Source organism: Peromyscus eremicus, chromosome 6, assembly GCF_949786415.1.
Source record: "Peromyscus eremicus chromosome 6, PerEre_H2_v1, whole genome shotgun sequence".
Lineage (NCBI taxonomy): Eukaryota > Metazoa > Chordata > Mammalia > Rodentia > Cricetidae > Peromyscus > Peromyscus eremicus.
In genome coordinates, this window is record NC_081421.1 from 73,945,041 (window position 1) to 73,961,637 (window position 16,597).

Sequence of the window (16,597 nt, forward strand, 5' to 3'; positions counted from 1 at the left end):
GCTTTAAAAGATCAGAAACTAATGGACAGAAGCAGCATTAGTCGAACACTGGTAGGGTCAGGCCTAGACTGGGGTTTTAATTCCACATGGTGTACCTTTCACCACATCAAGCAAAGACTTTTCAAACAACCTTTTTAGCACGTCAGCAGTTGCACTAGAAATACTTACACTGACCCCAGCGCCCTGTTCTTGGGTTTAAATAGTTTGGATAAAGACCATTTGGGCGTTCCATTTTCTGCAGTAGTTTCCGAATGTGCATGACCTAATCAAAATGAAATTAAGAATGTAATTAAGATCATAAAGGCTTTCTATTAGCCTACGCTCTGTGGTTTGGCCATCATTTGGAACCTACACCCACCTTCTACGTTATCATGTGTGGTGGTCAGGAGGGCTTCTATTTCTTAAATGATTCATTAGTTTTATTAGAGGATATATTATTATTAAAAAAATCAAACAATAATAAACGTAACAAAATAAAAAAGTTCACAAAATATTTTAAATTCTCAGTCTATTTATTATACAGCTTGACCATCAGAAACATCAGACAGATTTTCTAGATATATCCCTATATTGTAACACGAATTGCTAAACAATCTTATTAATAAAAATAACCCGGAGCCAGATATTGGGGTGAAAGCTGAAAGATCAGAGAAACAGAAAAAGCCAGCCATGTTCTTACCTCTACGAAATCCTCAGCCTGAAGAGAGAGACTTCCTGTTTACTCACGCCTTATATACCTTTCTGTGCCCTGCCATCTTCCTTCCTTCCTAGTGCTGGGATTAAAGGTGTGTGACACCACTGCCTGACCTCTATGTTTAATATGTTTAGGCTGATGATGTTCCCAAAGACTGCCTTCACTCTGTCTGCATGCTGGTCAGATCTGATCATCTCAGATGTGGGGAGCAGGCAGTACAGAGGAAACGGATTCTATTCCTTTCTTTCTTTTTTTTTTTTAAGATTTATTTACTTATTATGTAATGTTCTGTCTGCATGTATACCTGCAGGCCAGAAGAGTGCATCAAATCTCATTGTAGATGGTTGTGAGCCACCATGTGGGTGCTGGGAATTGAACTCAGGACCTCTGGAAGAGCAGCCAGTGCTCTTAATGTCTGAGCCATCTCTCCAGCCCCATAGTTCTTGTAGTCTTACTTTTTTGAAAAGTTATTTATACCTAAAATTTTGTCACTCAGATTTTGAGTAGGTAACGTATCCATGCTGCCTTACATATGACTGATGACCTGGATGGTATAAGTGACTTAGAATACATTCTTTCTCAATGGCATGCATATATACTTTAGCTTTCTGAACTTGAGCACATCAATAGGTTTACCACAACCACTCTCATCATGCTCTTTTTGGCTGAGTTTTGGCATGGTACCAAGAAGCTCAAGAATGCTACCTATATTTCTAAATTCTTTCATATGCAAAGCCACCATCATACACAAGTGCAATGTGAATAACTCTACACACCACTTTTAGACACTTCTAAATGACATTAGGAAAGATGAGAAACTTGGCTTTTTGACATCTGCAATGAGGTACAACACTGAATTCTGTGTTTCTCAGTCCACTGTTTTTAGTACCTCTAACAGCATTTCTCAGTCTGTCTTCTACGTCCTCCCTTCTACATTTCAAGCCCCATCTTTCCCTGTGTTGCTTCCTCTTTGGTCTTCTCTTTGGTGGTAATGTTTTCTTCTGCTCTGATGCTGATATCACATCTTACTCTATTAGCATTTTATCTCAGTTTACATTCTTATTCTACAAAAATTGGGGCATGAAGGGAAGCCATGCTTTTCTTAAGGTGATATTTGGTCAAGATTTTGATTTTTTTTTTTCCTGGTGTTTGTCACATTCCATGGCCCTTCCATTTTGTTCTGATAAAACTCTATAAATTCTATACTTATGCCTTTTAGATGAATTGTTCATCATCATTCATCAGCTCCCTCCCTTTTGTGGGGGAGGGGGAGGACTCTTAAACTCAGCATGGGGTCCACACTGGCATAAACAGATTCATTTGCCTTAGTTTTATGAATGCCCAGATTACAGGTCTACGCCACTACACTGACTCTCATCTGTTTTCCTGACCCAACTACTCACAAGAAAGTTTTGACATAAAAGAACACAACAGTTGAACACAAATGTAAGTGTGCTTCCTGGCCTTTGCTGCTTCTCCCTGGCCAACTGAGACTGGAGGCTGGCACTGTCTGTCACAGACACACCTGTCACTTCTTCCCTCACTAAGCTGGCACTGTCTGTCACGGACACACCTGTCACTTCTTCCCTCACTAAGCTGGCACTGGGGGACTGTTGTGAGCATCCTTTCAAGCGGCTTAGCACACTGCTTCCTTCTAGTCTGAAAAGCACTCACCATCAGTCTGCTACCCTGTCCTCACTATGAACTTGCCTCCACAGATTTTAAATTTGGGCTAAACACAGTTTTAGCTTATGTTCCGACAACATAAGGCATCTTTGTAAAATGACACTTTCTTACCCTTTGCAGCTGATATGGACAGACGCTAAGGATTTTAAGTCTACACTGACATTTTATAGTCCCCCCCAATTAAATGTTTGTTTTCCGTGTGAACTTAAAGAAGAAAAAGAAATAGTCACATCCATGTTAAAGACTCTATAAGGATGTTTAACTGGTTAAAATACCATCAAGAGTTCCAAAACATTTGGAATGTTTTGGGTTCAGAACTAAACTATCTGGGAGTATATTTAGCCTTCTTAATAGCCATTCCTTACCTACCTCTGTGTGAAACCTAACATCCTTGTGACTACTAGGTCCTCTTGAAATGTCATGACAGACCTCTGGCTTCTACCAGTCCAAAGGCTAAGAGTGCTATCAACCAGCACCTGAGAAAGACATCTCTCCATTCTGCTGTAACTCATATACCTGATGTTCCCACTGATATATTTTAACAGGAGTCTTCACTTATGATTTTAATGTGTTCTTTTATTATAAAAAATTCATGAAACTGCTGGGCGGTGGTGGTGCACACCTTTAATCCCAGCACTCGGGAAGCAGAGCCAAGAGGATCTCTGTGAGCTCAAGACCAGCCTGGTCTACAGAGCGAGATCCAGGAAAGGTGCAAAGCTGCACAGAGAAACCCTGTCTTGAAAAATAAAAAAATTTAAAAAAAGAGAGAAAGAAAGAAAGAAAGAAAGAGAGAGAGAGAGAGAGAGAGAGAGAGAGAGAGAGAGAGAGAAAGAAAGAAAGAAAGAAAGAAAGAAAGAAAGAAAGAAAGAAAGAAAGAAAGAAAGAATAAAAGGGGCTGGAGAGAAGGCTCAGAGGTTAAAAGCACTGACTGCTCTTCCAGAGGTCCTGAGTTCAACTCCCAGCAACCACATGGTAGCTCACAACCATCTGTAATGAGATCTGGTGCCCTCTTCTGGCCTGCAGGCATACATGCAGACAGAATACTGTATACATAATAAATAAATAAATCTTTAAAAAAAATTCATGAAACTGTTACTATGTTGAAACAGCAATAACCTGAATCTGTGTTCCCAGGGGCTAAGGGTGTTCATATTTGGCTCTAGAATAAATATCTCTTACACCTTTTGAGGTGAGAGCAGAGTTTTACATTCATAGTAATCATTTGCATTTAAATAGTCAGAGTCCTAACACCTAGGTATAGCTCAGTAGTAGTCAGCATGTGAAAGACCCTGGGCAAAGATCCACTTCACCAAAAAGGAAATGATAAAGAAAACCCTCCTTTCAAAAAACAAAACAAAACAAAAAAACAACCTCCAAAATAACCCCCAAGACTTCTTAAAATATCCAGTAGAATAATCACATACTCTATGAATAAGCAATATTTTCTCTTTTCCTTTGCAATTATTAAACTTTTTAAATTTTGTTTTCTTGTCTGAGCATGTGGGTCAGGGAGTTCAGAACCATGAGTAGAAATGGGAATAGAATTTTTAAATAAATAATGGTTATAACTTCTCAATAAATACTTTAAATATATTCTAGTAGAAAAGAATTTTAAAAAACTGAAAGAGAAAAAGGACAATAAAAACCAAAGTCCTGAAAAACATGTTAGTAAGATCTTTTGGGAAATAATCTTTTATAACTAACCTTTTTGTAGTAAGTCAAGTCACCAGTCAGGTAGCTGAGGTGAACAAACTCCATATGCAATGTGCCAAATTCAGCCAGAATGCTGCTACCTGCAGACGCCCAGCCCCAGTTCCGACCTACTCCACTGAGTGAAAGGGGGATAAAAATAGAGACAGGATTGAGGAAAGAGCAAAACTTTTTAAAATGAACACATGCATCTTAAATAGATCTTAAAATTATTACATCTAACATAATAGTTTCTATCTAAACTTTTGTTTATTAAAAATTTTGAATCAATAATACACCCAGGTCTTAAAAATCAAGACAACATAAAAATATGCATCAAATATATTTTATCCATTCTCATTCTCTTTACATCACCTAGCTCTATAGTCACTTTTCATTACCTTCTTACACACTCAGAAATTGTATAAATACATAAGGAATCCATATTTTTTTAAAGTTTTCTCCCTCTTATAAGCAAAGCATATGCAAAATACACTAACTGCTCTGACTGGGCACTGTAGTCCTGTATTGTTCCTTATTAGTCTTTTCATATCAGTTCACAAATAACAGCGTTCTCATGGGGTTTTAATAGCTGTAGAAAACTCCATGTAATTAATGGTTCTCTTATACACTTGCATATTACTCTGGTCTTGTATGTTGTCAATTTACTATGCTATACTTTAATGATCTGGATTAAGAACACACCAAAATCTACATGAAGATATACATAGTTCTACCTTTTACAGTTCCTTCATTATACAGAACTATTTTTTCATTGAAATTATCAGAGGCAAATACCACTATAAGATTTTTTCTTTTATAGCTAGAAGTGAGAATTAAAACAGGAATGTGGACATAGTAACTATGTAAGACAGACATTCATTTTTACAAACAGTAAAAACTTGCTATGCTGCAGACAGATATCCATAAACATGACATATAATATACTTGTTCTTGTAATAAATAAGGTCACTGAAAAATGGAAAACTACAACAATGAAGAAACTCAAGTTGAGAAACAGAATACTGAACACTAAGGATAGGAAACACATCAGAAGAAAAGCTCTTTCTATATTATGATCAGACCAAGTGTTTCTGAAGTGATGAAATTCCAGCTAAGTCCTGATCACAGAGGAGTTCATGATGAATAAACCTCCAAGAAGAAAATTCTCAAGAAGGCAAACAACAAATGCAGTGACCCAGAGGGAAGTGAAGGGGGTTGGTTGTAGCTAGAGTTTAGAAAGTCAACGCTACAGAACGCAATTAGAAAGCTAGATATCATCCAAGCCATGCAAGGATGCTGTAAGACCATAGTAAATTTTCAAAATTTTTATTTTAGTGTGATAGAAGGACAAAAGAAAATGTAAAAAATACAGTATACATTTTAGGAGTAAAGCATAATATTTAGAGATCAATTGGTTTTCAGCTAATTAATTATTCTGTTGTCAGCTATGGACATAAAAACCTAGTCAAGTCCACAGTTCACCATGTAAAAACTTAGCAGCTAAAAGCAACAAAGGAAAACATTATTCAAAGTATATTCAGATACTTTTCAAAATACTAAATCCTAAACAAGATTTTTTTATCTTTTATTTCATAGATAGCATTCTAAAATATAAAATTTGACTTGTATATTTCTAACTCAAAAAAAAGTTCAAAGAATAAAACTACTGAAGACCAACCCAACTTAAAAAAAAAAAAAAGATGAGCTGCCCCAAACTAATAGCAAAAGTTTTTCCTACAAATGCTATGCTTTTTCAACTGATCAAAGGGGAGACATTAAAATGCTTCCATATATAATTAGAGAACATGAGTAGCAAAAATGTGCAGTGAATACTTATAAACAAAACAATTAAAAACAACATTGACTTCTCTCTCTGCTAAGCTAAACATCAGCAATAAGACATTAAAAATGTTTGGCAAACTTTTGACAGTTAAATAGTAATCATTTTAAGGTCCTATAATTACTTTGAATTGTTCTGATAATGGATCACCTATAATTTGTATTTTGCTCAAAGTCCAAACAAAATCTTTAATCTATGTATTTAAAGAACAAAGCTTCTAGTGAATTGCAATTTTAAGAACAAAGCTTGCCAACAACTGATGTTCATGTTTATCTCATCAAAATCCAAGAAATTAACTAAATAAATGAAAGCTGTCGCACAATGTACAAGTTTAAACTCAGAATCCTGAACAATAGGAATGAGCATTTAATGGAGCTTCAACTTTCACTAAGATATATTAAATAGCTATACATTATAATATGCAAAAATTTTATAGTAGGAATATACTACATTTAAGCAGAATTTGCTCTAAAACTACTATACATACAATATTTTTCAAACTCCGACAAGAATGAAGTGAGGATATTAATAATTTCAAATGTTGATAAATGTTTAACTTTCTTAGAAATAACTTTATTTGGGAAATAGTTTTAAGCAGAACTATTTTCCTAACACATTATTTAAACTTTTTAAATTGGGGTTAGAGAATGGCTCAGCAAGATCCAGAGTAGGTTCTTAGCACCCATGTGGCAGCTCACAACCATCTGTAACTCCATTTCCAGGTGATCCAATGCCTTCTTTTGGCACTGTGGGCACCAGGCACACATGTGGTACACATATGGACACAGATAAAACACTTCTACACATAAAATAAATATTAGTATTTTTAAATTATTAGATTAATTTAAAAGCACAGAAGCAAACACTTTTTTTAATTAAAAAGAAGATAAACACATCTGTAAGGCCACTGAAAGAAAAAACTCCACTAGAACAGTAGAGCACCAAACACTGCAAAAACTACAAAGGACAGGAACAACACATACCTTCCAACAATATCTCCCAGTGCTACTGTTATCAATTCCCCACAAGACACAAGCTAGTGGACTGTATTTAATAACAGCTCTCTGCTTCCTGCAAGAAACACACCTTACTAGTGCAGACCAAAAACAGTTGTAAGTGAAAGAATGGAAAAGAGCATCTAAGGAAAGGGAACTAGAAAGGAAGTAGATACAGTTTCACTAAAATCTGACAAAAGAGATGCACTAGTTGGTTTTTGTCAACTTGACACAAACCTAGACATCTGAAAGAGAATATAACAGAGAAAGCGCCTCCACAAGATTTGCCTGTAGGCAAGTCTCTGGAGTATTTCTTTGATTAGTAACTGATACGGGAGGACCCAGCTCACTGTAGGTGGTTCCACCCCTGGGCAGGTAGTCCTGAGATATAAAAGGAAGTAGGCTGAGAAAGCCATGAGGAGTAAGCCAATAAGCAGCACTCCTCCATGGCCTTTGCATCAGCAGTTCCTGCCTTGAGCTCCTGCCCTGATTTCTCATCATGGTGGATTAAGGCTATAAACTAAACTAAACTCTTCTCCAAGTTGTTTGATCATGATATTTTATCATAGCAATAGAAACTCTGACTAAGACAGACCTTGATACCAGGTTTGTGGGATATTGCTGATAGACCTGATCACATTTTGATGAGAACTGTGGAAGATTTTAATTTTGGGCTAGAATGTTCAAAGCTCAATGAGCCACTGTGAGAACTTAGACAATAATGCTAAAAGCAGTGCAGACAATGGATGCCTGACTTTTGAAGTTTTAGAGAGGAGTCTATCAGGGTTGTTCATGTACTATTTTGTATTAATCATTTATGGTTCTAGTCAGTTGGAACTGAGAGGAATGAGCTGTGATTAAGAAGAGAACAGCATAATTGAGGCAAAATATAACCTATTAATAGTCTTAAGGATATGGGCAATATGATCATCTCAATGCAGAAAGGCATTTAACAGAATCCAATGATAAAGGCTATATATAACAAACTAATAAGCAATACTACAATTAAACAAAGAAAGAAAGCACTTCCACTAAAATCAGGAGCGAGGCACGGGTGTCTACTTTCTCCCCTATTTTCCACATCCTTGACATCTTGATTAGAAAAATATGATGAGAAAAGTAAGAGATACAAACAGGAACAAAAGAAGTCAAATTATTCCTGTTTAAAGACAAGATGATCCTATACATAAGAGATCTAATGACTCAACTACAGTACTCTTAGAACTGACAAACACTTTCAGCAAAGTAGCAGGATACAAAATTAACATGCAAAAATTAGTAGCTTTCTAATATATAACATGACAAGAAAATCAGGAGAGCACTACAATTCAGAAAGCAAATAAATGCTCCAATGATAACATGACAACACTGAAGAAAAAACTGAAAATGCTTCAAAATGGAAAAATCTTCCATGTTCATGGGATAGTAAAATTGACAGTGCAAAAATGGCTATATTGGGCTGGAAAGATGGTTCAGAGGTTAAGAGCCCTGGCTGTTCTTCCAGAGGTCCTGAGTTCAATTCCCAGCAACCACATGGTGGCTCACAACCATCTATATAAAGAGATCTGGTGCCCTCTTCTGGCCTATAGGCATATGGGCAGGCAGAACACTGTATACGCAATTAATAAATAGATCTAAAAAATAAAAAGGCTATATTACTAAAAATGACCTTATTTTTAACACAATCATCATCAAAATTCCAGTAACCTTTTTCAAAGAACTAGAAAAACAATCCTAAAATTCATATGGAAGCACAGAAGACTACAGATAGCCAACCAATCCTGAGCAATAGGAAGTATACTGAGGGTATTTTGAATTTTGAATTACCCTACAAAACAATAGTAACAAAACCAGTATCCTATTGGCACAAAAACAGACTCAGGTCAAGGGACTAGAATAGAAGACCCAGAACTAAACCCACACAATGGAAGCCATAATTTTTTTTTTCACAAAGATGCCAAAAATATACATTGGAAGAAAGATAACCTCTTCAACATATAGTGCTGGGAAAATTGGACATACTCATCTAGAAGAATGAAAATAGATACTCAATTCTCGTCCTGAGCAAAAATAAATTCAAAATGGATGAAAGACCTTAATGTAAGACCAGAAATTCTAAACCCTAGTACTCAGGAGAGAAACCATTTCAAGATATAGGCATAGACAAGGACTTTCTGAAGAGGAGGACTGCAGCAGCCCAGAAAAGAACTCCATGAACCGACAAGTGATGTTGTATGAAAGGAAAAAGCTGCTGTACCACACAGGAGACCTCAAATGAAGAGGCGGATTACAGGATAGGAGAGATCTTTGCTTCCTCTGCATCTCACCGAGATTAGTACCTACACTGTAAAAGGGACTTCAAAACTAAACGATCCCAAACCCAAACAACCAACTCTAGTGTATAATTTACATACAAGAATGCAAGCATTCATTTTACAACAAAAACCATTAGTATATCAAGTCAGTTCCTGTAAAGCATGTCTCTGTTCCTTCTTGTAGTCATTCCACATCCTTCACCAATTATCTCATTAGAGATTGTTTATTTGTATTCTGGAACTCTGGATGACCATCATGTTGTGTGACTGGCTCTTGCACTCAATATGCCTTTGAATTTTATTGCTGTGACTTAGTGTTTCAATTCCTTTTTATTGCTAAACAGTGTTTCACTGAATGAACATGACAACTATTTGGCTAAGCACCTGCTAATCAACACTTGGGTACATCACAGTTTTACAATATTATTAATAAAATTATTATGAACAAACTTTGGATGGACAGTTACTTCTCTCGGACATATAAATAAAAAACAAAGAATATTTTCTGAGGCATATAATAATTCCATTTTAATTTTATAAGAACAACCAAACTTCCCAAGTGACTACACTACATCAACTCCCACCAACGTAAGTCTACTCTTTGGTGTTTTTTCCCCCTTTTTTTCTACCAAGTTACTTTTTTTATCTTTTAATACTCTAGTAGTTTCTCTGTTGACTTACTCTATCCAAATATGATGCCCTAGGGCTTATAACATACACTATTAATTTATATAGTACATATCACCATACAGCACTTCACATGTAATGTGAGAATACTGCCATGGTATACAGACAGTCTATGTATGATACCTGAGAGTTCAACTCACGAGGCTTGAACATACACTATTGGAGGACTGCAGCAGCCCAGAAAAGAACTCCATGAACCGACAAGTGAGGTTGTATGAAAGGAAAAAGCTGTCATGACTCTTGGACAGTATAAAAGCAGTATGAATTCAGTAGAAACCACACTTCCAATTCTGAGTTCTGACTTTTGCCTGCACTAAGGATATGTGATCGCATATCTTCAAGAGATGCTGGGAGTAGCAGCAAGCTACAGTTCTCAATCAGCTACACAGCCACGAAGGTAAACAATACACACTGTACTAGGCTGTTCAGCTATGCTGATGAGTAGTTACATCAAGTACCCTGTGAACTTCGGCAGTTTTCAACTTCTGACTGCTTACCGGATGTCCCATCACTACAGATGTAGAAGCACCTGTACTTTCATATCTACACACCACAGTCTGTGCTGTGGGACCATGTGTTTTCTTCTGGGTGCTATAGACTCTACAACGCAAGTTACTATTTTTGCTTTGAATAGTCAATTTCTTGAGAAAAAGAAAACTCAGGGAAAACTTTAAAAATAATTTAAAAAGCAGAAAAATAAGCCTTTTATATTGACTTAAATATATTCTCACTGCTCTTCATTTTCTTAGTATAGATCTGTCTTTTCTATTGGCATCACTAGAATTTTCCTTTCTGTTTCTAGTAATAGAGGACTGCGGATAACAAATTCTATAAGCTTTTTCATTGCCTATAACTGTCTTAATTTCATGGAGCAGGGTGGAGAAAGAAAGAGAATGGAGGAGAGGAGATAAGGCACTTTTTAAAAACTGATTTTCCTAACAAATTATGTCTCTTGCCAAGTTTCATGAAATACCAGGATCTGTGAACTTATTAACTGCTCATCAAATGTGAGGTTATGACATTATTTTTTCTTTTTAAAATAATGTTTTATTTATTTTACATCCTGGCCTCAGTTTTTCCCTCCCTTCTCACTTCCCAGTCTCTCCCTCCACCCACCTCTGTTCTCACCCCAACCCTAATCCATTCCTCCTCTTTTTCTGTTTAGGAAACGGCAGGTCTCCCATGAATATCAACAAAACATGGCATATAGACAAACAACAACAACAACAAAAAAAAAACCAATGGAGAACAAACAAGCGAAAAACAACCTCTTTAATGGAAACAAACAGAACCTAGAATTTACATAAACTGAAGATACCTCTGACCACGCATTTAAGGATTTCCAAAGCTGCCTCCATGTGAGTGTGTGAATGAGTGTGAACAAGGAGAAGGGAAGGCAGATTCTGTTCCAAAGGAGGACAAGCTGAAGGAAGGGAGAGCTTCAGAAATCAACAAAGTATGTGAAAGGTTGCTGAAAGAGGTGGGCAATGTGCAGGGAAGAAGTGAACAACAGCTTCAGTCCTGCTGCTTGGAAGCACTTCCAAAAGGTGAGCCAGATCAGAGACAGCCAGTCTCGCCCTAAAGAAGAGCCACAGCCCTCTCAAGACCAAAGCCAGTTACAGGTTTGGGTGAGACATACGGAAATCTTCCAAGGAATGGGTCATCGGTGAAGGAGAATTCCATTTTGTTGTTCCATATGACCAAAGGGCAGTGCAGGCCACCATCTACAGAAATATTAGTGTTTAAAAACCAAGCTACCCTGCAGGGCTCCTATCAGAGAGCAGCCAAGGTCAGAAATTTCTCAATTTGGCCTGAATAAAGGAAAGGATCAGGGAGGCAGATGCACAGAGCAAGATTGCTGGGCAATGAGAAATCAAAAGGTGTAGGTGGCAGGAAGCTCAACTCAGACAGGGAAGTACATACATAAGCAAAGGCAGGCCTACACATGGTGGCTAGAAGCACATCTCAGTAACTGAAAATACCCGTACTTGGACAGCATTCAACCTGAGGTCAGGGGTAAATCCACCTCTAGAGTCATGTACCTACTGTCCACTGTTGCAGAAACTAAGGCAGGTTATACGAGATAGCCACTGTGGCGTCCCTTCCAGTGAGGTCACTAATACTCAGGAAATCTTCAAAGTACAATGGTACAATGGGAGCTCCTCTGCCTCTACTTACTCAGCACTGTGGTTTTCCACACTCTTAGTGCACTTTGGGGATATCCAAGCTAAAACACTAGCCACCCCAGATTGTACCCCTCTGGAGAAATGCAATGGTGAAAGAATGGAACAGTCCACAGACTGCAATGCTCGCTAAGTGTGACCAGGAGAGGGCGGGGTTGTGCAAAGAGGGAAAATGACCAAGGTGATGAAGATTAGTCTGATGGACAAAAGACACATGTCCAGTACCAACACTATAACAGCATAAACCACAGGTATGTAAATAGCTCACAAGGTGAAATGTCACTCCCTCATTCCATGCATAAAACCACATAGCAGAATACTTCCCCAAACTAGAAGGTGTAAAAAAGACATCTAAATACAAGAGGGATTTAGAGCCCCAAAAGAAAGACCAGAGAACTTGTCCATGACATACATATTATACTCAAGATGCTGAAACTACAAACAAAGAAACAATATTAAAACCGTAAAGGAAAAGTATATAAACCGTAAGTACATCAGAATAACATCATCTCTTTTATCAGCAACCTTAAAAGCCAGAAAACATGGAATGTATTTAGAACACTTAAGGTAAGTATCTTCTCACCAAACTATATCTGGGCAGTCATGTAAAATTGGTAGGGAAATAGGAGCATTTCAAGAGAAGCATACACTAGGGTAGGCCATGACCACTAGGCCAGCACAGCAGAAAATATTTAAAGGAATACTATGCACAGAGGAAGAAGAAAGTCAGCCTCCCTCCTGAGAGCACCAGAAAGAATAAATTCAAGGAGAAGAAAAAGAGTAGCCAAACAAAGGAGAATTAGGAAGGAATCCATCATGTCCAACGTAGTGAACAAGCAAACCCCTGATACTAACAGACAAGTAAGTAAAATAATAAATAATAATAACAATAATTACTCTAACCAAACAGAAAAACAACAAAATTGCAGAAACTCATAAACCCCTCTCAATAATCTTAAAGGTAATGGCCTCAACTCACCAATAATGACATTCAGACTATACAAAAAAAACCCAATAATCTTTTGTATTTTATTAGACTACAGTTCAATAAAACTAGAAATCAATAGCTAGGGAAAATACAGAAACTATACAAATACATGAGACTAAACAGTACACTCTCGAATGACCAGTGAGTCATTAAAGAAGGAAGGGAGGAGACTTTAAAATTTCTAGAAGCAAATGAAAGTGGATGTAGAATTTACCAAAAGGTTTGAGATACAGTGAAGGTAGTTCTGAAAGGGAAATTTAGATACATGAGTACTTACATTAAAAAACAAATACAGGCCGGGCGGTGGTGGCGCACGCCTTTAATCCCAGCACTCGGGAGGCAGAGCCAGGTGGATCTCTGTGAGTTCGAGGCCAGCCTGGACTACCAAGTGAGTTCCAGGAAAGGCGCAAAGCTACACAGAGAAACCCTGTCTCGAAAAACCAAAACAAAAAACAAAAAACAAAAAACAACAACAAAAAACAAAAATAAATCAGAAAAAGCTCAAATAATCTAATGATACAACTTAAGGTTTAACACACACACACATATATACACACACACACACAGAGAGAGAGAGAGAGAGAGAGAGAGAGAGAGAGAGAGAGAGAGAGAGAGAGAGAGAGTCAGAGAGAGTCAGAGAGAGAGAGAGACAGAGAGAGAGAGACAGAGAGAGAAACCCAAAAACAGATGGCAAGAAATAATGAAGACAAAGACAGAGATTAATGAAATAAATACATAAAATCAGGCAAAGAGTTGGTTCTTTTAAAACAAGCTAGACTGGCAACTAGACAAACTAATCCAAAGGGAGAGAAGACTCAAATTAATTAAAATTAGAGATTAAAAAAGAGTTACTATAGACTCTAGTGAAGTCCAAATAAAAGAAACAAAAGGAATACTTTGAAAATCTATAACATGAGTGAAATATCTGTAAAGCATAGATAAATTCTTAGACACATATAACCTACCAAAATTACATTAAGAAGATATAAAAAGCCCATGCAGGCCCAAAATAACCCCTGAGATTGAAGGAGTAATAAAAAGTTTCCCAATAAAGGAACACCCAGGACTAGATGGATCCAATGTCCAATTTCAGCAAACTTTTAAAGAACAGTTTAACTGTTTGGGTGGGAGCTCCACCTCAACCCCTGGCACTCTGGTATCCCTATACCCAAAGAGTCTTGGTTCCTGGAAGGAGTCTGGTGGAAGATCCACCTCAACTCTCCTCCCCATCTCTTTCCCTAAACCCACCCCTTCAAAGCCCTCCAAACACAGCTCCTCCCCAGAGAGGCACAAGACCACTCCCACAGGGTATATCCCAGAAAACAGACACGTGGTTCTTTTGGTCTCATGTCCCGTCTCCTCTCTGTGCAGCCGGGGAATTACCCAGGAGCACCCAGCTTTACCCATTAAACCTGCTTTCCAATTCGGTCTGATTCAGTTTGCTGCATAGGTGGAGAAGCCTTCAGGAGGTCTAAAACTTATCACTAACATCAATGCTCCTCAAATTGTTCCATAAAACAGTAAGGGAAGGAAAGGAACACTACTTTATGAAGCCAGTATTACCCTAATAACAAAACTGGATAAAGACAATGACAAAAAAGAAAACTATAGATTTCTTTCCCTGATGAATATAGGCATAAATATCCTAAATAAATTTCTTGCTAATCAAATTTAAGACTATATTAGGAAGACCATGACCAAGTTCATGTCATTACAAGGATGCAAAGTTGGTTCAACATATGCAAATCAACAAGTGTAACAGCATATAAATAAACTTAAGGACAGAAACCATACGAAAACCCCAATCAATGCAGAAAGACCTTCGACAAAGTTCAAAACCCCTTCAAAGACAAAAGCCATCAAGACACTAAGAATAGAAGGAGCCTATCTCAACATAATAAGGGCCATATACAAGACTACAGACATTATACTAAATGCCAGGAGCATTTTCTCTACTATCTGGCAAGACACAGGTGCCAACTTCAATATACTATTCAAGGTCTTACGCAATGTATCAGGAAAAAGAAACCAGAGGGATACAACTAGAAAAGGAAAAAGTCTGATTATTCCTGTTTACACACAACATGGTCCTAAATTTAAAAGACTCAGAAGACTTCACCAATAGTTATAACTGATAAATGTTTTCAGCAAAGTAGCAGGATACAAAATAAACATACAAAATTCAGTAGTTTTTTCTATATAACAATAATAAATTTGCTTTAAAAATTGGAAAATTCTCATCTATAATACCTTCAGAAATAATCCAGGAATAAACACAAACAAGAAGGTGACAGACATTTACAATCTAAACTTTAAGATACTCATGAAAAACCAAAGACACCAGAAAGTGAAAAAACCCCACTTGCTCATAGACTGGCAGAATTGATATTGTGAAATACATATATTCCCTAACGTTATCTACACGTTCAACACATTCCCCATTAAAATTCCAATTATATTCTACACAGAACTAGAAATAAAAATCGTAAGGTTTCTATGAAAACACTAATGGCCCTGAGTAGCTGAAACATTCTTGGACAGAAAGAACAATGCTGGAGATAACAAAATCTGGCCTCAAGTTCTATTACAAAGCCTTAGTAACAAAACAGCATGATACTGGTACCAAAACACACATGTAAACCAAAGGGACAAAGGACCCAGAAACAAGCCCACAGAGCTACAGCTACCTAATTTTGACAAAGGTGTTCAAAGTATAAACTCAGGGAAGGATAACCTCTGTAACAAATGGTGCCAAGAAAACCTCTCCTAGCATGCAGAAGGATAACATTAGATCCCTATCTCTCACTCTGTACAAAAATCAATTCAAAATGGATTAAAGACCTTAACATAAACATGAAAGTATAAAACCACTAGAGGCAAACAGTTATAACACCTCAAGATATGAACAATGACTCCAATAGCATAGAAGATAATTCTAAGAATTGACAAATGAGATTACATGAAATTAAAAGGCAAAAGAAACAATCACCAGAATGAACAGACAATCTACAGAATGCAAAAATTCTCCAACTGCACATCAGAAAAGGAATTTTAATAGCTAGAATATACAAAGAACTGCAAAAATTACATACCAAAGGAAAAAATCATCCAATTAATAAATGTGCTAATAATGAAGTTAATTTTCAAAAGTTCTCAAAAGAATCACAGATGTTCAATAAATAAGTAAAAAAAAAGTATTTGGAATCCTTAGCAATGCAAGAAATGTAAATTAAAACTACTTTGAGATTACATCATACTCCAGTTAGAGTAAATATCATATGGGGTGGGGAGAGAGAGAGAGAGAGAGAGAGAGAGAGAGAGAGAGAGAGAGAGAGAGAGAGAGAGAGAGAGAGAAGAGAGAGAGAGAGAGAGAGAGAAGGGCTGTGGGGCGGGGGAGCACAGAAAGAGAAGACAGACACAGAGAGACAGATAACCAACAGTGGTGAGTAGATGGGGAACCTTTGTACACTATCAGGAATGTAAATTGTGCAGACACTATGGAAATCAGTACAGAGGT

The 16,597-nt window shown here is 37.1% G+C and overlaps 1 protein-coding gene across 1 annotated transcript in view; it reads right to left on the bottom strand.

Moving 5' to 3' along the window:
- Positions 1 to 16,597, bottom strand: part of Man1a2 (mannosidase alpha class 1A member 2) — a 128,531-nt gene that overhangs the window by 47,683 nt on the left and 64,251 nt on the right. The window contains exons 7-8 of the mRNA XM_059265959.1: positions 4,085 to 4,208; positions 169 to 262 (exon numbers count right to left, since the gene is read on the bottom strand). Coding sequence (XP_059121942.1) covers positions 169 to 262; positions 4,085 to 4,208 — 218 coding nt within the window. The remainder of the gene's footprint in view (positions 1 to 168; positions 263 to 4,084; positions 4,209 to 16,597) is intronic.